Source organism: Chionomys nivalis, chromosome 8 (genome assembly GCF_950005125.1).
Source record: "Chionomys nivalis chromosome 8, mChiNiv1.1, whole genome shotgun sequence".
In the NCBI taxonomy this organism is placed as follows: domain Eukaryota; kingdom Metazoa; phylum Chordata; class Mammalia; order Rodentia; family Cricetidae; genus Chionomys; species Chionomys nivalis.
In genome coordinates this window covers 64,041,141-64,056,714 of record NC_080093.1, presented here as the reverse complement: position 1 = coordinate 64,056,714, position 15,574 = coordinate 64,041,141, and the positions used below count along the sequence as shown (strand labels likewise).

The 15,574-nt window shown below is 42.9% G+C and overlaps 1 protein-coding gene across 1 annotated transcript in view; it reads left to right on the top strand.

Annotated features, from left to right (window-relative positions):
* Abraxas2 (abraxas 2, BRISC complex subunit) overlaps positions 1-11,935 on the top strand; it is a 37,644-nt gene extending 25,709 nt beyond the window's left edge. Inside the window, exons 5-9 of the mRNA XM_057780070.1 lie at positions 100-290; positions 1,858-1,977; positions 3,822-3,906; positions 7,358-7,472; positions 9,822-11,935. Of these exons, the coding sequence (XP_057636053.1) occupies positions 100-290; positions 1,858-1,977; positions 3,822-3,906; positions 7,358-7,472; positions 9,822-10,291 (981 nt within the window). The 3' untranslated portion in view covers positions 10,292-11,935. The remainder of the gene's footprint in view (positions 1-99; positions 291-1,857; positions 1,978-3,821; positions 3,907-7,357; positions 7,473-9,821) is intronic.
* The last annotated feature ends 3,639 nt before the right edge of the window (positions 11,936-15,574 follow it).

Here is a 15,574-nt window from a genome sequence, read left to right as displayed (position 1 = left end):
AGTGCTGGGGTTAAAGATATGCGCCACCACCACCCAGCCTTTTTTTTTTTCCAAGATAAATAAGCTCTAATACTTTCCTTTCTTCTGTTCTTATTGCAGAAAGTTATCGGGTGGTACAGATTCCGTCGAAACACCCAGCAACAGATGTCCTACAGAGAGCAGGTTATCCACAAGCAGCTCACCCGCATCCTCGGTGTGCCAGACCTCGTCTTCCTTCTCTTCAGCTTCATCTCTACCGCCAACAATTCTACTCATGCTTTAGAATATGTTCTCTTTAGACCAAATCGCAGGTAAAGAAAGCTTCCCACCACTGTACAAAAAAAAAAAGATGTGAGGCCTCAGAAAGGGGCTCGGTGGGCAGAGCAAGCCAAGCGTGAGGACCTGAGTTGGTTCCCTAGCACCTGTGTAAAAGTTGGGCATGGCAGCCTACATCTGTAACCCAGCACTTGGTGGGCAGAAACAAGTGGATCCTCAGGGGCTTGCTTACCAATTAAATGAATTAAAATAGTTTGGGGATCAATAAGCGTCATCTAGACATGTTTGTATTCTTACAGGTAGAAACTTCATTTGCTTCTTCATGACCCATTATGCAAAAATAGAGTTTTGCTACTTTTGGACTCTAATCGTAACTTTAGAATACATAATGCAAAGACAGAAATTGTAAAAATGATCCATTATTGGTGATGATGGTTTTGCATTGTGGCCTTGATAAAGAGAAAAAAAACAACATTATGTGACCATGTTTTCTGCTTGTGAGTTGCAGAAAGCTCTCACTCTGGAAATGTGCTAATAGCATCAGTAGTCACTGTCAGTGAAAATAGTTATTGTTAGGGAGCTATTTCTAGGGTTTGGTTCATCTTCTGCTAGATGTTTTCTTAGGATCTCTCAGTAACCGTGGGCATGCAAACAAGATATGAGCCATACCCACTACAGCCGAGTTTCTGCTATTAAGGAAACAGAAGATTGCTGACTATGCATCTTAGGTGGTTGTAGCCCTTTATGTGTTAATTTACCAGTGTTGGAGACACAGAAGCCTGCTGTCAGCCTTATCCTTTGTTCTGTTTTTGTTGTTGTTGTTTTGTTTTTGAGGCAGGGTCTTGTTCTGTAGTCCAGGTAACACTTTGCTATGTAAACAAGGTCAGCCTTTAAGTTCTGGTGATCGTCCTGGATTTCCAGGACCTCCCTGTGGATCCCTGACAGACCTAGCACTCACCCTAAGAATAACCTTGAACTTCTGATCGAAGTTCACCTCGAAAGGAATGCCAAGAATACAGATGTGTGCCACCACACCTGGTTTATGTGGTACTGGGTATTGAGGCCAGGGCTTTGGGCACTCTGCCAGCTGAGCCACATCCATAGCCTTTAATCCCAGTCCTTTAAATATTTTTTTTAATTTTATGTATGTGGGTATTTTGCCTGCTTGTATTTCTGTATTTATACCACATGCACATACATGCCTGATGCTGGCAGAGGCCAGAAGAAGCTATTGGATCCCTTGGAGCTGGAATTACAGATGACAGTGAGCCATCATGTGGGTGTTAAGAATCCGACCTGGACTTGTCAATCCCAATTCTTAAACAAATACTTTTAAAACTGGGGATGATGACACATACCTGTAAACCCAGCAATGAGGTACCGAGTTGAGCAGAGTGTTTGAACCCATGAGGTCAACACTTATTTAGGAGTAAAGTGGTAGAGCCAAGTATGGTGGCATATGTCTATAATCGCAGCACATGGGAGGCTGAAGCAGGCCAAATGTGCATTTGGAGCCAGCTTAGCCTATATAGTAAGACCCTGCCTCAGACAAACAAAGAAGTGTACTTAATTAAGTGCTGTTTTTCTCAATTCTCCCTACAGGTATAATCAAAGGATATCACTTGCTATTCCCAATCTAGGCAATACTAGCCAGCAAGAGTACAAAGTGTCTTCAGTGCCAAACACTTCTCAAAGTTATGCCAAAGTTATTAAAGAGCATGGGTAAGTTGAAAGGTAAAATGAGTGCTTTTGTCAACAGTATTTTCTTTGTTAATAGTTTTTTAAAGTGTAAGGAGAAATGTAAAATCAAGTTTATTTTAATTGAAATTAAAGAAAACAGACAGTTCTGTAGACCACCACCACTATCACTGCCATATATCAGAATCCGTTCTGAGTAAACTGTTGAAATGATCCCTGTAGCCAGGCGGTGGTGGTGCATGCCTTTAAGCCCAGCACTTTAGGAGGCAGGGGCAGGTCTACAGAGCTAGTTCCAGGACAGCCAGGGCTACACAGAAAAGCCCTGTCTCGAAAAACAAAACAAAGAAGAAGAAATGATCCCTGAAGCTGAGTATGGTGGCTCACACCTGCAGTCCCAGCACTGGAGAGGCTGAAGCAGCAGTCTGTCATAAGTTCAAGGCCAGCTTACAGAGTAAGACCCTTCCTCCAAAACAAACAAACAAACAAAAAACCCTGAAACAACCCATAACAAAACAAGGCTGCTCTGTAGGGCCTGGTAGCACATATTTCTCACCCCAGCACAAGAAAGCAGAGGCAGTGTACGTTTGTTGAGTTCCAGGCTAGTTTGGCCTACACAGTGAGACCCTGTTTCAAAAAGATAAAAATAAATCTAAACAACTGGAGAGATAGTTTAGTGGTGATTATTTGCTGTGCAAGCATGAGACCCGAATTTGTAGTCTCATCATGCAAAAAAAGCTTGGTAGGCTGGAGAGAGATGACTCAGCAGTTAAAGCACCTGTTGCTCTTGCAGAGAATCTGGGTTCTATTCCCAGCTCCTACATAGTGACTCACAATCACTGTAACTCCAGTCCTAGGAGATCCAGTGCCCACTTTTGAACCCCGCAGGTACCAGGCATACATTTGATTCACAGACATGCATGCAAATAAAGCATTCATATACATAAGATAATTAATTAAAAATGAAAAGCTGGGCTGGGCAGAGCACATTTGACTTCAGCACTTAGGAGCACTGAAATAGGCAGGTGCTTGGGACTTGCTGATCAGAACCCAAGTTCTGTGAGAGAATCTGTCTCACACAGTAAGGTGGAGAGAAATAGGAGAACCCCTGTCAGTGACCTCTGGCCCCAACACAAGCATGCACACTGAGTGCACTTTTACATATACATGAACAGACATGCATGTGCACCTTCACACAAACAAAAGAATCCCTGAAAGTATTAAGTTTTTTATTCTTATTGAGAAGATAATTTATCAAGATTGTATTTACTTTTTTAAAGATTTAAAAAAAATAATTATGTATGTGAATGTTTTCCTGGTTGTCTGCATGTACGCTGTGTGTGCAGTGCCTGAGGACACCAGAAGAGAACATTGACTCCTCTGGAACTAGAGTTATGGGTGCTGGGACTGAGCCCAGATCCTCTGCAAGTGCTTGTAACCTCTGAGCCATCTTTTCAGCTGCTTTTCTCAGGTTTCAAAAAGAAAAACAGCCGCCAGGTGTGGTTGCATGCACCTTTAAACCCAGGACTTGGGAGGCAGAGGCAGGTGGTTTATTTTTGAGTTCCAGGCCAACCAGGATTTCATAGCAAGTTTCAGGCCTGCCAGGGCTACATAGAATGACCCTGTCTAAAAATAAAAATAATTAAAAAAGGAGATAAACATAGTCACTGGAAAATGTTCTGTTTTTAATTATTGATGTGTTTTTTATTTCTCTTCTATAACTCTAGTAGGATTAGCACATCATTGCTTAGACATTGTCACCTTTGAGCCAGAGCAAATATTAATTAGTACTTGAGGTAGAAGGACAACAAAAATGCCTCCTATGTTCATGGTGATTTTAATAACTCTGACATCCTTTTCCTGTCTTCTAGTACTGACTTTTTTGACAAGGATGGAGTCATGAAGGACATCAGGGCAATTTATCAGGTTTATAATGCACTTCAGGAGAAAGTACAGGTAACTGGTGTTTCCATCTTGTTTATATTGCTCAAAGCCTACTTTTTTGTTTTTTAAGTATATATCTTTTAACTGACAAATGAATAGCTGTGGTTCTAAAGTCATAATGGGGGTCTGGAGACATGGCTCAGTGATTAAGGGCACTGGCTGCTCTTGAAGAGGAGCCAGGTTCAATTCCCAATACCCACAGGGCAGCTATCTGTGACTACGGTTTCAGGGATCCGACAACCACACACAGACAAATGTACACATAGGATTTTAAAAAAATAGCTGGGTGGTGGTGATGCATGCCTTTATTTTTAGTGCTTGGGAGGCAGAGGCCATCCTGGCTTACAAGAGCTAGTCCCATGATAGGCTCCAAAGCTACAGAGAAACCCGGTCTCGAAAACAAAACAAAAAAAATCAAAAGTCAGAATGGACTTTGCTAAGATGTCAGATGTCAGTCTACAAAGCCTGCCTTGTATACTGAGGTAGAGACGCTGAAGTAATTTATTAATGCTGCTTCTTAAAACACTTATAACCCCTTTGCAGTTGTGCCTTTTCTGGGAAGTGCATCCTCAAAAGTGAGTTTAAAGAGGGGTACTGAGAACACAGTTGTCCCTGTCAGTTATACTCTAAGTGGCGACAATGTCAAAAGCCTGCAGCCTGGTCTAGCTCTGCTTCCATCTAGTCGAGTCTTTGTCCCCAACTGCCACTGTGAAGTGGAATGTTTCTTACTAGTCGTTCATTTAACAAATATTTATGGCGCCACCTCGTGCTGACAGTGCTTCCCACTGTACTTACATTTGAGAGCTAGAAGAAAAGTGCGAAGTTGGAGCTCTCCGAGGCCTGGGAAAGACCCCAGAAAGTAGAGGGAGGAGTGAAGGTAGCATCTAAAATGGGGGGAAGCCTCGATGGCAAGAAGACAAAGCAGTACTGGGGAGTTTCCAGGGCTTGTGCTCACCATATACTTGGAAGTGGAGGGAATACTGTTCATGCTCCCTGGTGCCAGACTTGCCTTCTGGAAGTTTCTGCTATTTCTGCTATGGGAGGAATGTGCAGTAGAAAACAGCTCTTTGTCCGAAATTCATGACCATGGCCTTTCAGCCCATTAGCACTAGCCAAACGACTTCTAACTGGTATCACGCATTACCTTCCTGATTAGGAGGGCCAGCTCTCATAGTGGTTATTGGTAACTGAATTATATACATGCAAACTCAACTCTGAAACTTACATTCTTTTCCAGATTTCCCTTATAATTATTTTCAGTTAAATAAATCTGTCTTATCTGTTTTTTAACTTTATACATGTGGATATTTTTGCCTGCATGTATGGATGTTTCGCCTGTGTATCTGAATATGTGCCATATGCAAATAGTGCCCATGGCGGCGAGAAAAGGGCATCAGATTCCTGGAGCCTGAGTTACATCCATGATGTGGGTGCTGGTCATCAAACTTGAGTCCTTTGGAAGAGCAGACTGTGCTTCTAACCTCCAAGCCATCTTTCTAGCCCATCTTATCCGTCTTTAACTGTTGGTAGAAATGAATGGTGAAAACATTTTGTTCCAGCTTATCTTTTATTCTTAACTTCCTTTGTAAGCTAGACTGGTACCAAAACTTCCCTCTTTGTTCCAATAAAATTGATTAATCAAGGGAGGAAATTCAATTTTTCCCACCCTAGCCTTTTAAAAGACCTTTAAGCTGAATTGCACAATCATCTTTTTTAAAAAAAAATATTTTATTTACTTTTATTTCATTTACATTGGTATTTTGCCTGCATGTATGTCTGTGTGAGGGTGTCAGATATTAGAGTTAGAGACAATTGTAAACTGTCATGGGGGTGCTGGGAATTAAACTCAGGTACTCTGGAAGAGCAGTCAGTACTCTTAACCACTGAGCCATCTCTCCAGTCTGCACAATCATCTTAAAATGATTAAAATTAAGAAAGTGATTAATAACAGTCCAGTGGGGCTGGAAAGATGGCTCAGTCAGTAAAGTTCCTGCTACACAAGCATGAGGACCTGAGTTGAGCCCCAAAACCTGGGCATGGACTGGAGAGATGGTCATCAGTTCAGAGCACTTGGTGCTCTTGCAAAGGACCAGTCTTTAATTCTCAGCATCTTATTGGGTAGCTCACAACTATCCATAACTCCAGCTCCAGGATATCTAACACCCTCTTCTGACTTCCAGGGCACCCACACAAGAACACAGAAACACATAAATAAAAATAAATCTTGAAAAAGTTGGCCATGATAGCATACACCAGCATCAGAGAGGCAGAGACAAGAAAACCCCTGGGGCTACTTAATGAACCATTGCTGTCTATTCAGTGAACTCCAGGCTAATATGTCCTATAAATCTGGCAACCTGAGTTTGATCCCTGGAACACTCTCAAAGGTGGACTGACTCTATAAAGTTTCCCTCTGACCTCCACATGTGGTCATGGCATGAGTGTGCACACGGATACACACACAGAGTTATACACAACCAGTCACACACACACACACTAATTATGCACTTACTAATTTTTTTTTTTAAGTTTTTTGAGGTAGGGCTTGATTCTCTGTATAGCCCTGGCTGTCTTGGAACTTGCTCTGTAGACCAGGCTGGCCTCAAACCCAAAGAGATCCACCTGCTTCTGTCTACTGAGTGCTGGGTTTAAAGGTGTGCACCACCACCACCTAGCCAACACTTATTAATTTTTTTAACTTATTAAGTATGTGTGTGTGTGAGAGTATGTTGATGTGAATTCAAGTGCCCACAGAGGTCAGAGAATTCTTTTGAACTCAGTTATGAGTCACAGTGGGTACTAGGACCAAACTCAAGTCCTCTGCAGAGCAGTCCCACTTCTAACCACTGACCCATCTCTCTAGCCCCCTAATGATAGCAAGTTTTTAAAGATGTCTAAAACTGACTCCTCATGTGTTGATTAATATAATGTAGCTTCTAGGACACAGCCTTTAAAAAAATAAACCAACAAACTGGAGAAGTGGCTCGGTGGTTAGGGAGTGCTCGCTGCTCAAGTGTGAGGACTGGAGTTCAGATCCTAGTGTCCATGTAAGCTGGACATGGTGCTGTGCATGCATAGAACCCTAACACCTAGTGGGTGGAGACAGGATCACTAGCTTACTAGCTTCCAGTCTAGCCAGAAAAACTCAGGAGCTCCATATTAGGGAGAGACATAGGGAGGTCTTGTCTCATAAAGAAGAATGGGGGAACTCAACCCTGCTCTTGTCGGCACTCAAGACTGCTCTGCTTACCTTGGAGGCCAGAAGAAGGTGTGGATCCCTTGGGAGCGCAGGTACAGGTATTGTGAGCCTGCTGGGAATCGAACCTGGAAGAGTAGGAGCCAGTGCTCTTAACTGCAGAGCCATCTCTCCAGTCCTGTTTTTCCTGGGATTGTAATAAGGCTGAATTTATAGATTACCTCCTGCCTGGTTTGAAACTAACCTTCTTGTATTTTTTCCCCTCAGGCAGTATGTGCAGATGTAGAAAAGAGTGAGCGAGTTGTTGAATCTTGTCAGGCAGAAGTGAACAAATTAAGAAGACAAATCACTCAGAAGAAAAATGAAAAGGAACAAGAAAGAAGTAAGCTTCTGGCTGAGTCTACCATTCCATATCAGAGAAGTGGCTTTGTACATTGGGGTGGGATACTGTGGACTGAACATAGGCTTTCCCACATGCTAGGCAAGTACTTCACCACTGAGCTACATACACTCCAGCCCCCTTTTTTTTTTTTTGGTTTTTCGAGACAGAGTTTCTCTGTGGTTTTGCAGCCTGTCCTGGAACTAGCTCTTGTAGACCAGGCTGGCCTCGAACTCACAGAGATCCGCCTGCCTCTGCCTCCCAAGTGCTGGGATTAAAGGCGTGCGCCACCACCGCCCGGCTCCAGCCCCCTTTTTACATTCGTTTTATTTTATATTTATCTTATACACTGTCTCACTATGTATCCATGGTAGGCTTGAGACTCCCTTGAGATCTGCCCCACAAAGGCTCCCAGGTACTAGGGTTACAGGTATGGGCTTCCATGAGATCCACATGACTCTACGTCCTTAGTGTTAGGATTAAAGTCATGAGCCATGCCCAGCTTTACTTTTTGTTTATTTTCAGGTTTGTATTTATTTGTTTGTTGTGAGCACCAGTGGGAGGTCAGGTTGTAGGAGTTGGTTTTCTTCGCCAGTGTATGGGCACAGAGATTGAACTCAGGTTGTCAGGCTTGGAGATCAGGGCCTTAATCTGCTGCACCATCTCACTGGCCTTACTTTTTATTTTTGAGACCATAATCATAAGTTGCCCAGATAGGCTTTAAATTTACTGTATGGTCCAGGAGAGGATCAAACTTGTGATCTTCCTGCCTCAGTCTCCAAAGTACCTACAATTTTTGTTTTGGGGTTTTTGTTTATTTGTTTGTTTTTAGACACAGGGTTTCTCTATGTAATCCTTACTGTTCTGGAACTCTGCTCTGTAGACCAGGATAGCCTTAAACTCAGAGATCCTCTTGCCTCTACTGGGATTAAAGCCATGTGTCACCATGCCGAGCTCAAAGAAGCTAGAATTACAGGTCTTGCTACCTGGCTAAACTATTTACTACTTTAATTATCAAATCATCCTTTTAGTAACATGAGGCCATTCCTCAAGCCTTCCCTAATCCCCATGCTTGTGAGGAAGGGTCTCATACATCCCAGACTGGCCTTGAACTTTGTGGCTGAAGATGACATTGAATTTCTGATTCTCCTGATTTTTTTCTCCCAAGCACCAGCACCACCATACTTTTATATACTGGTGGCGACTGAATCCCAGGCATTGTGCATGTTAGGCAAGCCTCTGCCCACTGAGCCATATCTTCAGTTTGCCATAAATCCTTCTGTACTAAGCAAGTACCAGGTTCATGTGATGAAGGAAGGACATCTCCTTCTCATTAAGTATTTAATGAGAAGTGCTTTTTTTCATGGTATTCCTCAAGTCTCTGAAACTGAAACAAGAGGACCAAAGAGAAAAGCTGAAGCAGAAGTTAGTACAGGTCTAAAAAATTTGGTGCAGATTTTTGTATGTATTGACAATATTATCTATTTCTAGCAACTGTGATAATTGCTACCATACTAACTATGGCATACTGCACATATCAGGATGATGTCTTATGTTCATTATAGACTCATAGCTTGAGGCTGGGGGTGGTGGTGGCAACGTACATCTTTAATTCCAGGACTTGGGAGACAGTGAGTTTGAGGCCAGCCTGATCTATAAGAGCTAGTTTCAGGACAGGCTCCAAAGCTACAGAGAAACCCTTGTCTGAAAATCCCCCCCCCCCAAAAAAAAAACCTCTGGGGTTGAAAAGATGACTTAGCAGTTAAGAGATCTTGCTGCTCCTGCAAGAGGACTAAGTTGGTTCCCAGCACCCACAAAGGGCAGTTCACAACTACCTGTAACTCCAGTTCCAGAGGATCCAGCACAGACACAAATACACATTAAAAGAAAAGCAGTGTGGTATGTGAAAGGATCCTGTCTTAGGAATGTTCCATTTTCATGGGACTTGTAAAGACGGTGAGAATGGTTTTCAGTGCCAGCTGGTAGACCTAAATTTCTGAGCACAGTGGGAAACAGGTGGACAAATTAGCACATCATTTAGAGTGACAAACCTATGTTTTACATCTTGGGGCTACTACTGCATCCAATTGCCTGGATTTTCAACTATTTGGTTTCTGTTTTTATTTGTTTTGGTTTTTTGAGACAGGGTCTCACTGTGTAACCATGGTTGGCCTGGTACTTGATATACAAATAAATGGATGTACAGAGAGGAATCATCTATAAAACATTAGCAACAATCACTTCATAGTTGCTAGTCATTTCCAAAACACTCAGGTTAACCATTTACTGAGTGGAAGTAAAAAGCTGTGAAGATACAGAACTTGCTAAAACATTCTTCCTGTTTCCGTGCAGGATTGCAGCAGACCCTGTTAAGCAGACAGATGCCATCTGAGAATCTGGAGCCAGCATTCAGCCCTCGGATGCCCTATTCTGGGTTTGCAGCCAAAGGGAGAAGTACTCCAGCAGACACCGAGCCCTCTGATCCTCCCCCACCTTATTCTGATTTTCACCCAAACAATCAAGAAAGTACTCTGAGCCATTCTCGCATGGAAAGGAGTGTCTTCATGCCTCGGCCTCAAGCTGTGGGCTCTTCCAACTATGCTTCCACCAGTGCCGGACTGAAGTTCTCTGGAAGTGGAGCAGATCTTCTTCCTTCCCAGAGAGCAGCTGGAGACAGTGGGGAGGAGTCAGACGACAGTGATTATGAAAATTTGATTGACCCTGCAGAGTCCCCTCATAGTGAATACTCACATTCAAAGAATTCACGACCCGTGACACATCCCGATGAGGACCCCAGGAACACTCAGACCTCCCAGATTTAAGTAAACAAATGACACTCTCTCCTCTTGGCACTGCTTTTCTTAATGGCTTATTGAGAGTTTGTTGAGGACTTAATCTGTGGGGAGAACTGCTTTCTCAGATGCCGTGGCTCCCGAGTGGAGCACCCCATGCTCAGAACCCCCAGAATCCTCTGTCCACTGGTCCTCACCTCTGGGTGCAGTGCATGGGTTCACAGCAGAATCATTACGATAATCAAATTGTCCTAATTCTGGTGCGATTCATGGATGTACTAGTAAATTTAGGCAGAGTGAAACTCCTCAGTGTAGTCTGTTCTTTAAATTGGAGATCAGAGACTAAGCACAATTAGTCTATAAATACTCTGTAAGTCAGAAACTTACCTCTGCACTATCATGCCTTGAAATTTGCTTTTTCAAAGGGAAATGAGTTTAGCAGCAGCCTTCAAAGAACTTTCTATGATGAACCAAATTCATCTTTGCCAGAAAATAAATTTTGTTAATTCCAAGAAGCCTGATTGGAACAAGTCAGACACTGCTTCTCCTATCTGCATGACTTTGTAAGATGAGAGAGGGCTTTGTCTCAACCTTTTTCTACTAGCCTGATACATATTGTCACTTAAAATGGTTGCCTTTTTAAAAATGTAGAAACACTAATCCCCAGTGAGTACTCATCCAGATCAGTGTCACGAGGTCAGTTCATTTCTTTCTGGTGTTCGGCAGCGACTGCTGCCCTGCACCAGCACAGTTGGCCTCTGTTCTGGAGTCTTTGAGGAAAGCCACACGGTAGTGGATAGCAAAAAGGAGTGAGATGCCAGGCCTGGGTCTGTGGTGAACAGATCACAGACGCAGTGGATTTAGCTGAGTTCCTGTGTAAGACATGCAGTGCACTTAGGTCTGGCAGATCCGGGGCTGGATTTGTGGAGGAAGGACATTTTAAAGAACATATCCAGGAATCTTAGTGAATAAGATTTGCTTCAATGGTCTGAATAACCCTCCCTCCCCCTTTTTTTAAGTTGCCATTTTGGGAATAATTGCAGGTGTGTGGAGACCATTGGGATGCACTTACGTTTTTATTTAATTACTGCTTCTTTTCTAGTTCTGCCCAGAATGTGTGAAACCACTAAAATCATTTTAGAATATATTGGGCTACTAGATTGGAAATGGCAAGACCTACCATTCATGGTGGTCAATCAGCCCACGATGCTTGTTGAACTGCCTTTCCTTGGACTAGTTAAAACACGTAAGGATGAAGAGGTCGTTAAAAGGCTTAAAATCTGGTTCCAAAGGATTCGTTTCGTTTTATAGCGATGTTTACTCATAAGCTCCAGCTCCCAGGCTCAGACAGTAGATACAGTCTTAGAAATGAGATCCTGCTTTGGTTGTGCCCCAGGGTCTGCACTGTAACTGCTGTCCTGGTTTTGCTGGGCTTACACCACTGCCGTTTGATTTGAATGTCGAAGGTCACTTTATCTGCAGTGCGTTCCAGCTTTTATCAGCTACCTATTAGCGGCTTCAGCACGGTATGAATTCCAGTTTTTTAAAGTGCCATCGCCATCTCCTCTGTTCAGATTTTGACATTCAGGAAAATATTCTTATTTTTATGCCATACTGAAATATACAGTGTATATCTGACAAAGCAGTTAAATGTGACAATAAAAACTTATTTAATCATGATACATTATCTTAGTGTCTGTCTCAGCACCAGCATGTTCCTGCTTCAGTAGTTATTGTCTCTTGGACAGGTTTTATTTTTTTTAAGACTTTATTTTTGTTTATGTGTATGTGGGTGCATGTGGGTATGTGCATTTGTGGGTACAGCTGCTAATGAAGTCTAGAAGAGGACATCAGGTCCTCTGGAGCTGGACTTACAGATGATTGTGAGCCTTCGGTGTAGGCACTGGGAACTAAAGTGATTCACTTGTAAGAGCAACAAATACTCTTAACCACTGAGCCATCTCTCCAGCCCATTCTAGGTAGGTTTTTTGTTTTGTTTTGTTTTGTTTTGTTTTTCGAGACAGGGTTTCTCTGTAGCTTTAGAGCCTGTCCTGGAATTAGCTCTTATAGACCATGCTGGCCTCGAATTCACAGAGATCTGCCTGCCTCTGCCTTCCCAGTGCTGGGATTAAAGGTGTGCACCATCTAGGTAGAACTTTTAAAGGGCATTAAAACTTGTCCTCAGTCTACATAGAGACCTGTCAATCTGGCTTCAAGAGGAATCCAAGAACACAACTTTGTAGAATGTTCATGTTGATTTCAAGAAAATAAGAACCAAGCTGTCTAGAAAAGTACCCAAAGTGGGTAAGGCTGCAGTCTAGAGGTCTCCGATGGCATCTACCCAGAAGAGTTGCTCTTGTTTGAAGTGATTGTTCAACCCAGGTCACCAACAACTGAGAAACAGAACCTGGTGCTCTGAGAGTATTTTAGCTTATACAGGCTCTCATCAGAATAGGGCCAGCAAACGTGCTTTGGACTTTGGGGAGCTGTTGCAGTTGAGCTATGTGGTTTTCAAACCCAGGGTGTACAATTCTGGGTAAATGTGATTAAATGTTGTAATTGGTGTTTCTGAAGTAGTGCCAAAATATAAAATTGGAAATATCATCCCAAAATATTCAGGATATATATTTTTAAATGCCAGGCAGTAGATCAGGTGATACTAATTACTTTTTTGTTTCTCAAGACAGGGTTTCTCTGTCTTGGAACTCACTCTAGACCAGGCTGGCCTTGAACTCACAGAGTTCTGCCTGCCTCTGCCTCCCAAGTGCTGGGATTAAAGGCAAGCTCCATCACTGCCTGACTCAACACTAATTGCTTTAACCAACTAATTTTACTAAGGAGGTTAAAAAAGGCTAGTGAGGTGACCCAGTTGGTAAAGTGTTTACTTATACAGCTTATACAGCCTGAAGACCCAAGTTCAATCCCCAGAATCCATACAAAGGTGGACAGAGAGTGGTCTCCACAAAATTGTCATCTAGTCTCCACACATATGTCATGGCACTCGTGTCCACACATCATGCACACATGCAATAATAGTGTTTCATATTTTAAAAAATGGTCAAGACCGGGATGGGCGGTGGTGGTACACACCTTTCATCCCAGCACTTGGGAGGCAGAGGCAGGCCAACCTCTGTGAGTTCGAGGCCAGCCTGGTCTACAGAGCAAGTTCCAGGAGAAGATGGCTACACAGAGGAAACCTGTCTTTTGTTTTTTGAGATAAGTTTCTCTGTAGCTTTTGAAGCCTGTTCTGTAACTTGCTCTGTAGATCAGGCTGACCTCAAACTCAGAGATCCACCTGTCTCTGCCTCCTAAGTGCTGGGATTAAAGGTGTGTATCACCACTGCTCAGCAAGAAACCCTGTCTTAAAAAAAAAAAAAGAAAAAAAAAGTTATCAGTATGAAAAGGTGGTTTGGGTAATAATAATATAATAAGAAGAAGAAGAGGAAGAAGAAGAGGAGGAGGAGGAAGAGGAAGAAGAGGAAGAGGAGGAAGAAGAAGAAGAAGAAGAAGAAGAAGAAGAAGAAGAAGAAGAAGAAGAAGAAGAAGAAGAAGAAGAAGAAGAAGAAGAAGAAGAAGAAGAAGAAGAAGAAAAGGTGGTTTGGAAGTGCTAAATGAAGAAGCACAGGTTTTCAGATAAGTATGATCTGATTTTTATGGAGAGGAATTTATATGCTTGAGGGAAAAGTCTGAAAGGATGTTCTCTTAACAGCAGTGTTGTTGGTAGACTGTGAAAATAAGGGTGATCTTTCTCCTGTTTTTTTCTTATTAACTTTAAAATTATTTTATTATTATTAATTTGGTTTTTTGAGATGGTCTCACTTTTAGCCTGGCTGGCCTAAAACTCTTTGTGTGGACCAGGTTGGCTATGATAGAGATCCACCTGCCTCTGTTTCCCAAATGCTGGAGTTAAAGGCGTGAGCCACTGTGCCCAGCGTTTTTTTTTGTTTTGTTTTGTTTTGTTTTTGGTTTTTCGAGACAGGGTTTCTCTGTGGTTTTGGAGCCTGTCCTGGAACTAGCTCTGTAGACCAGGCTGGTCTCGAACTCACAGAGATCCACCTGCCTCTGCCTCCCAAGTGCTGGGATTAAAGGCGTGCGCCACCACCGCCCGGCTGTGCCCAGCGTTTTATTAGTTATGTGTGTTGGGTGGGTGAACATGTGCACCGGGTGCATATGAATGCAGTGCCTGCGGAGGCTAGAAGAGCATCTGTTCCCCTGGAGCCCAAGTGAGTGCTGGGAGCCAAACTGGGTCCTCTGCAAGAGCAGTGCATGTCCTTAACCTTGGGCCATCTCTCCATCCCCTTATTTACACTTTCTGAACTTTTCACAGTAACTGCTTTTATCATTAGTCTTCAGAAGTGGTGATCCTTTCGCACATGCCACCCTTAGGGTGACTCTAAGAACAGTGTGTGTGAGTCTCTGGTTTCCTTCTGCACAGGTCCTGTCAGCCTTCCGGGAGCAGCTAACTTCCTGGTGCTCAGCCTTTTGTCTCCCTCCTGGAGAAAAGCACCCGTTCACATTTTTTTTCACTTTCACTGATAATTTTTCCCTTAATAAATCTGAAACCAACTTAACTTTCCTTAGTTTAGAATTGTTTCTTACAGGTCCAAAGTTACAGAGAACAAAAGTGAGGAGGCCAGACAGGTTACGTTCCTCTAAGATACAAGCCAACATGGGTTTGGGGAGACTTAGAAAATAAGAATAATTTCCTTGATTTGTGTGTGTGTGTTCATTTGTATGGCACACATGCATGTCCTTGATCATGTGGATACTCTCTTTGCAAGACTGTCTTCTGCCTGCTGTTGTTCCTTAGTGCGCTGAACTTCAGTGTGTTAAGTATCAGGAGGTGCAGAGCGTTAGTCTCTTTAGTCTGGTCCCCATACAAACAAGTCTGGAAGGTGTTTGATTCCAAAACAAACATTTCCTTGTTAGGAACATTTGCTGCTGCCAGCTCACTGTGGTTGACAGAGCTGGGGGCATTAGGTCTCAGCGACAGACAGATGTGGTTTAGTTGTATTAAAACATGGGTCACCCAAAAGATCTTTCTGACAATTTCAAATCAGGTGTATGGGAGTAGAGAAACAGGAGCTGCTTCCAAGAAATAAGCACAGGGTTCTTGGCTCACAGGAGATGGGCAGTTAGGAGTCAGTTTATGCAACTTGACTCTTTAAAAGAGTTTCCAGTCTGGAACAAGGCTACCCATTGTTTGGGAGTCAGCTCAAATGTCTCCTTTAGAAAACCCTTCTGAGTCCCCGAGGGGACTGTGCAACCCAAGAGTCATGCATATGCCTTGACACTACCCAACACAGGGCAGAC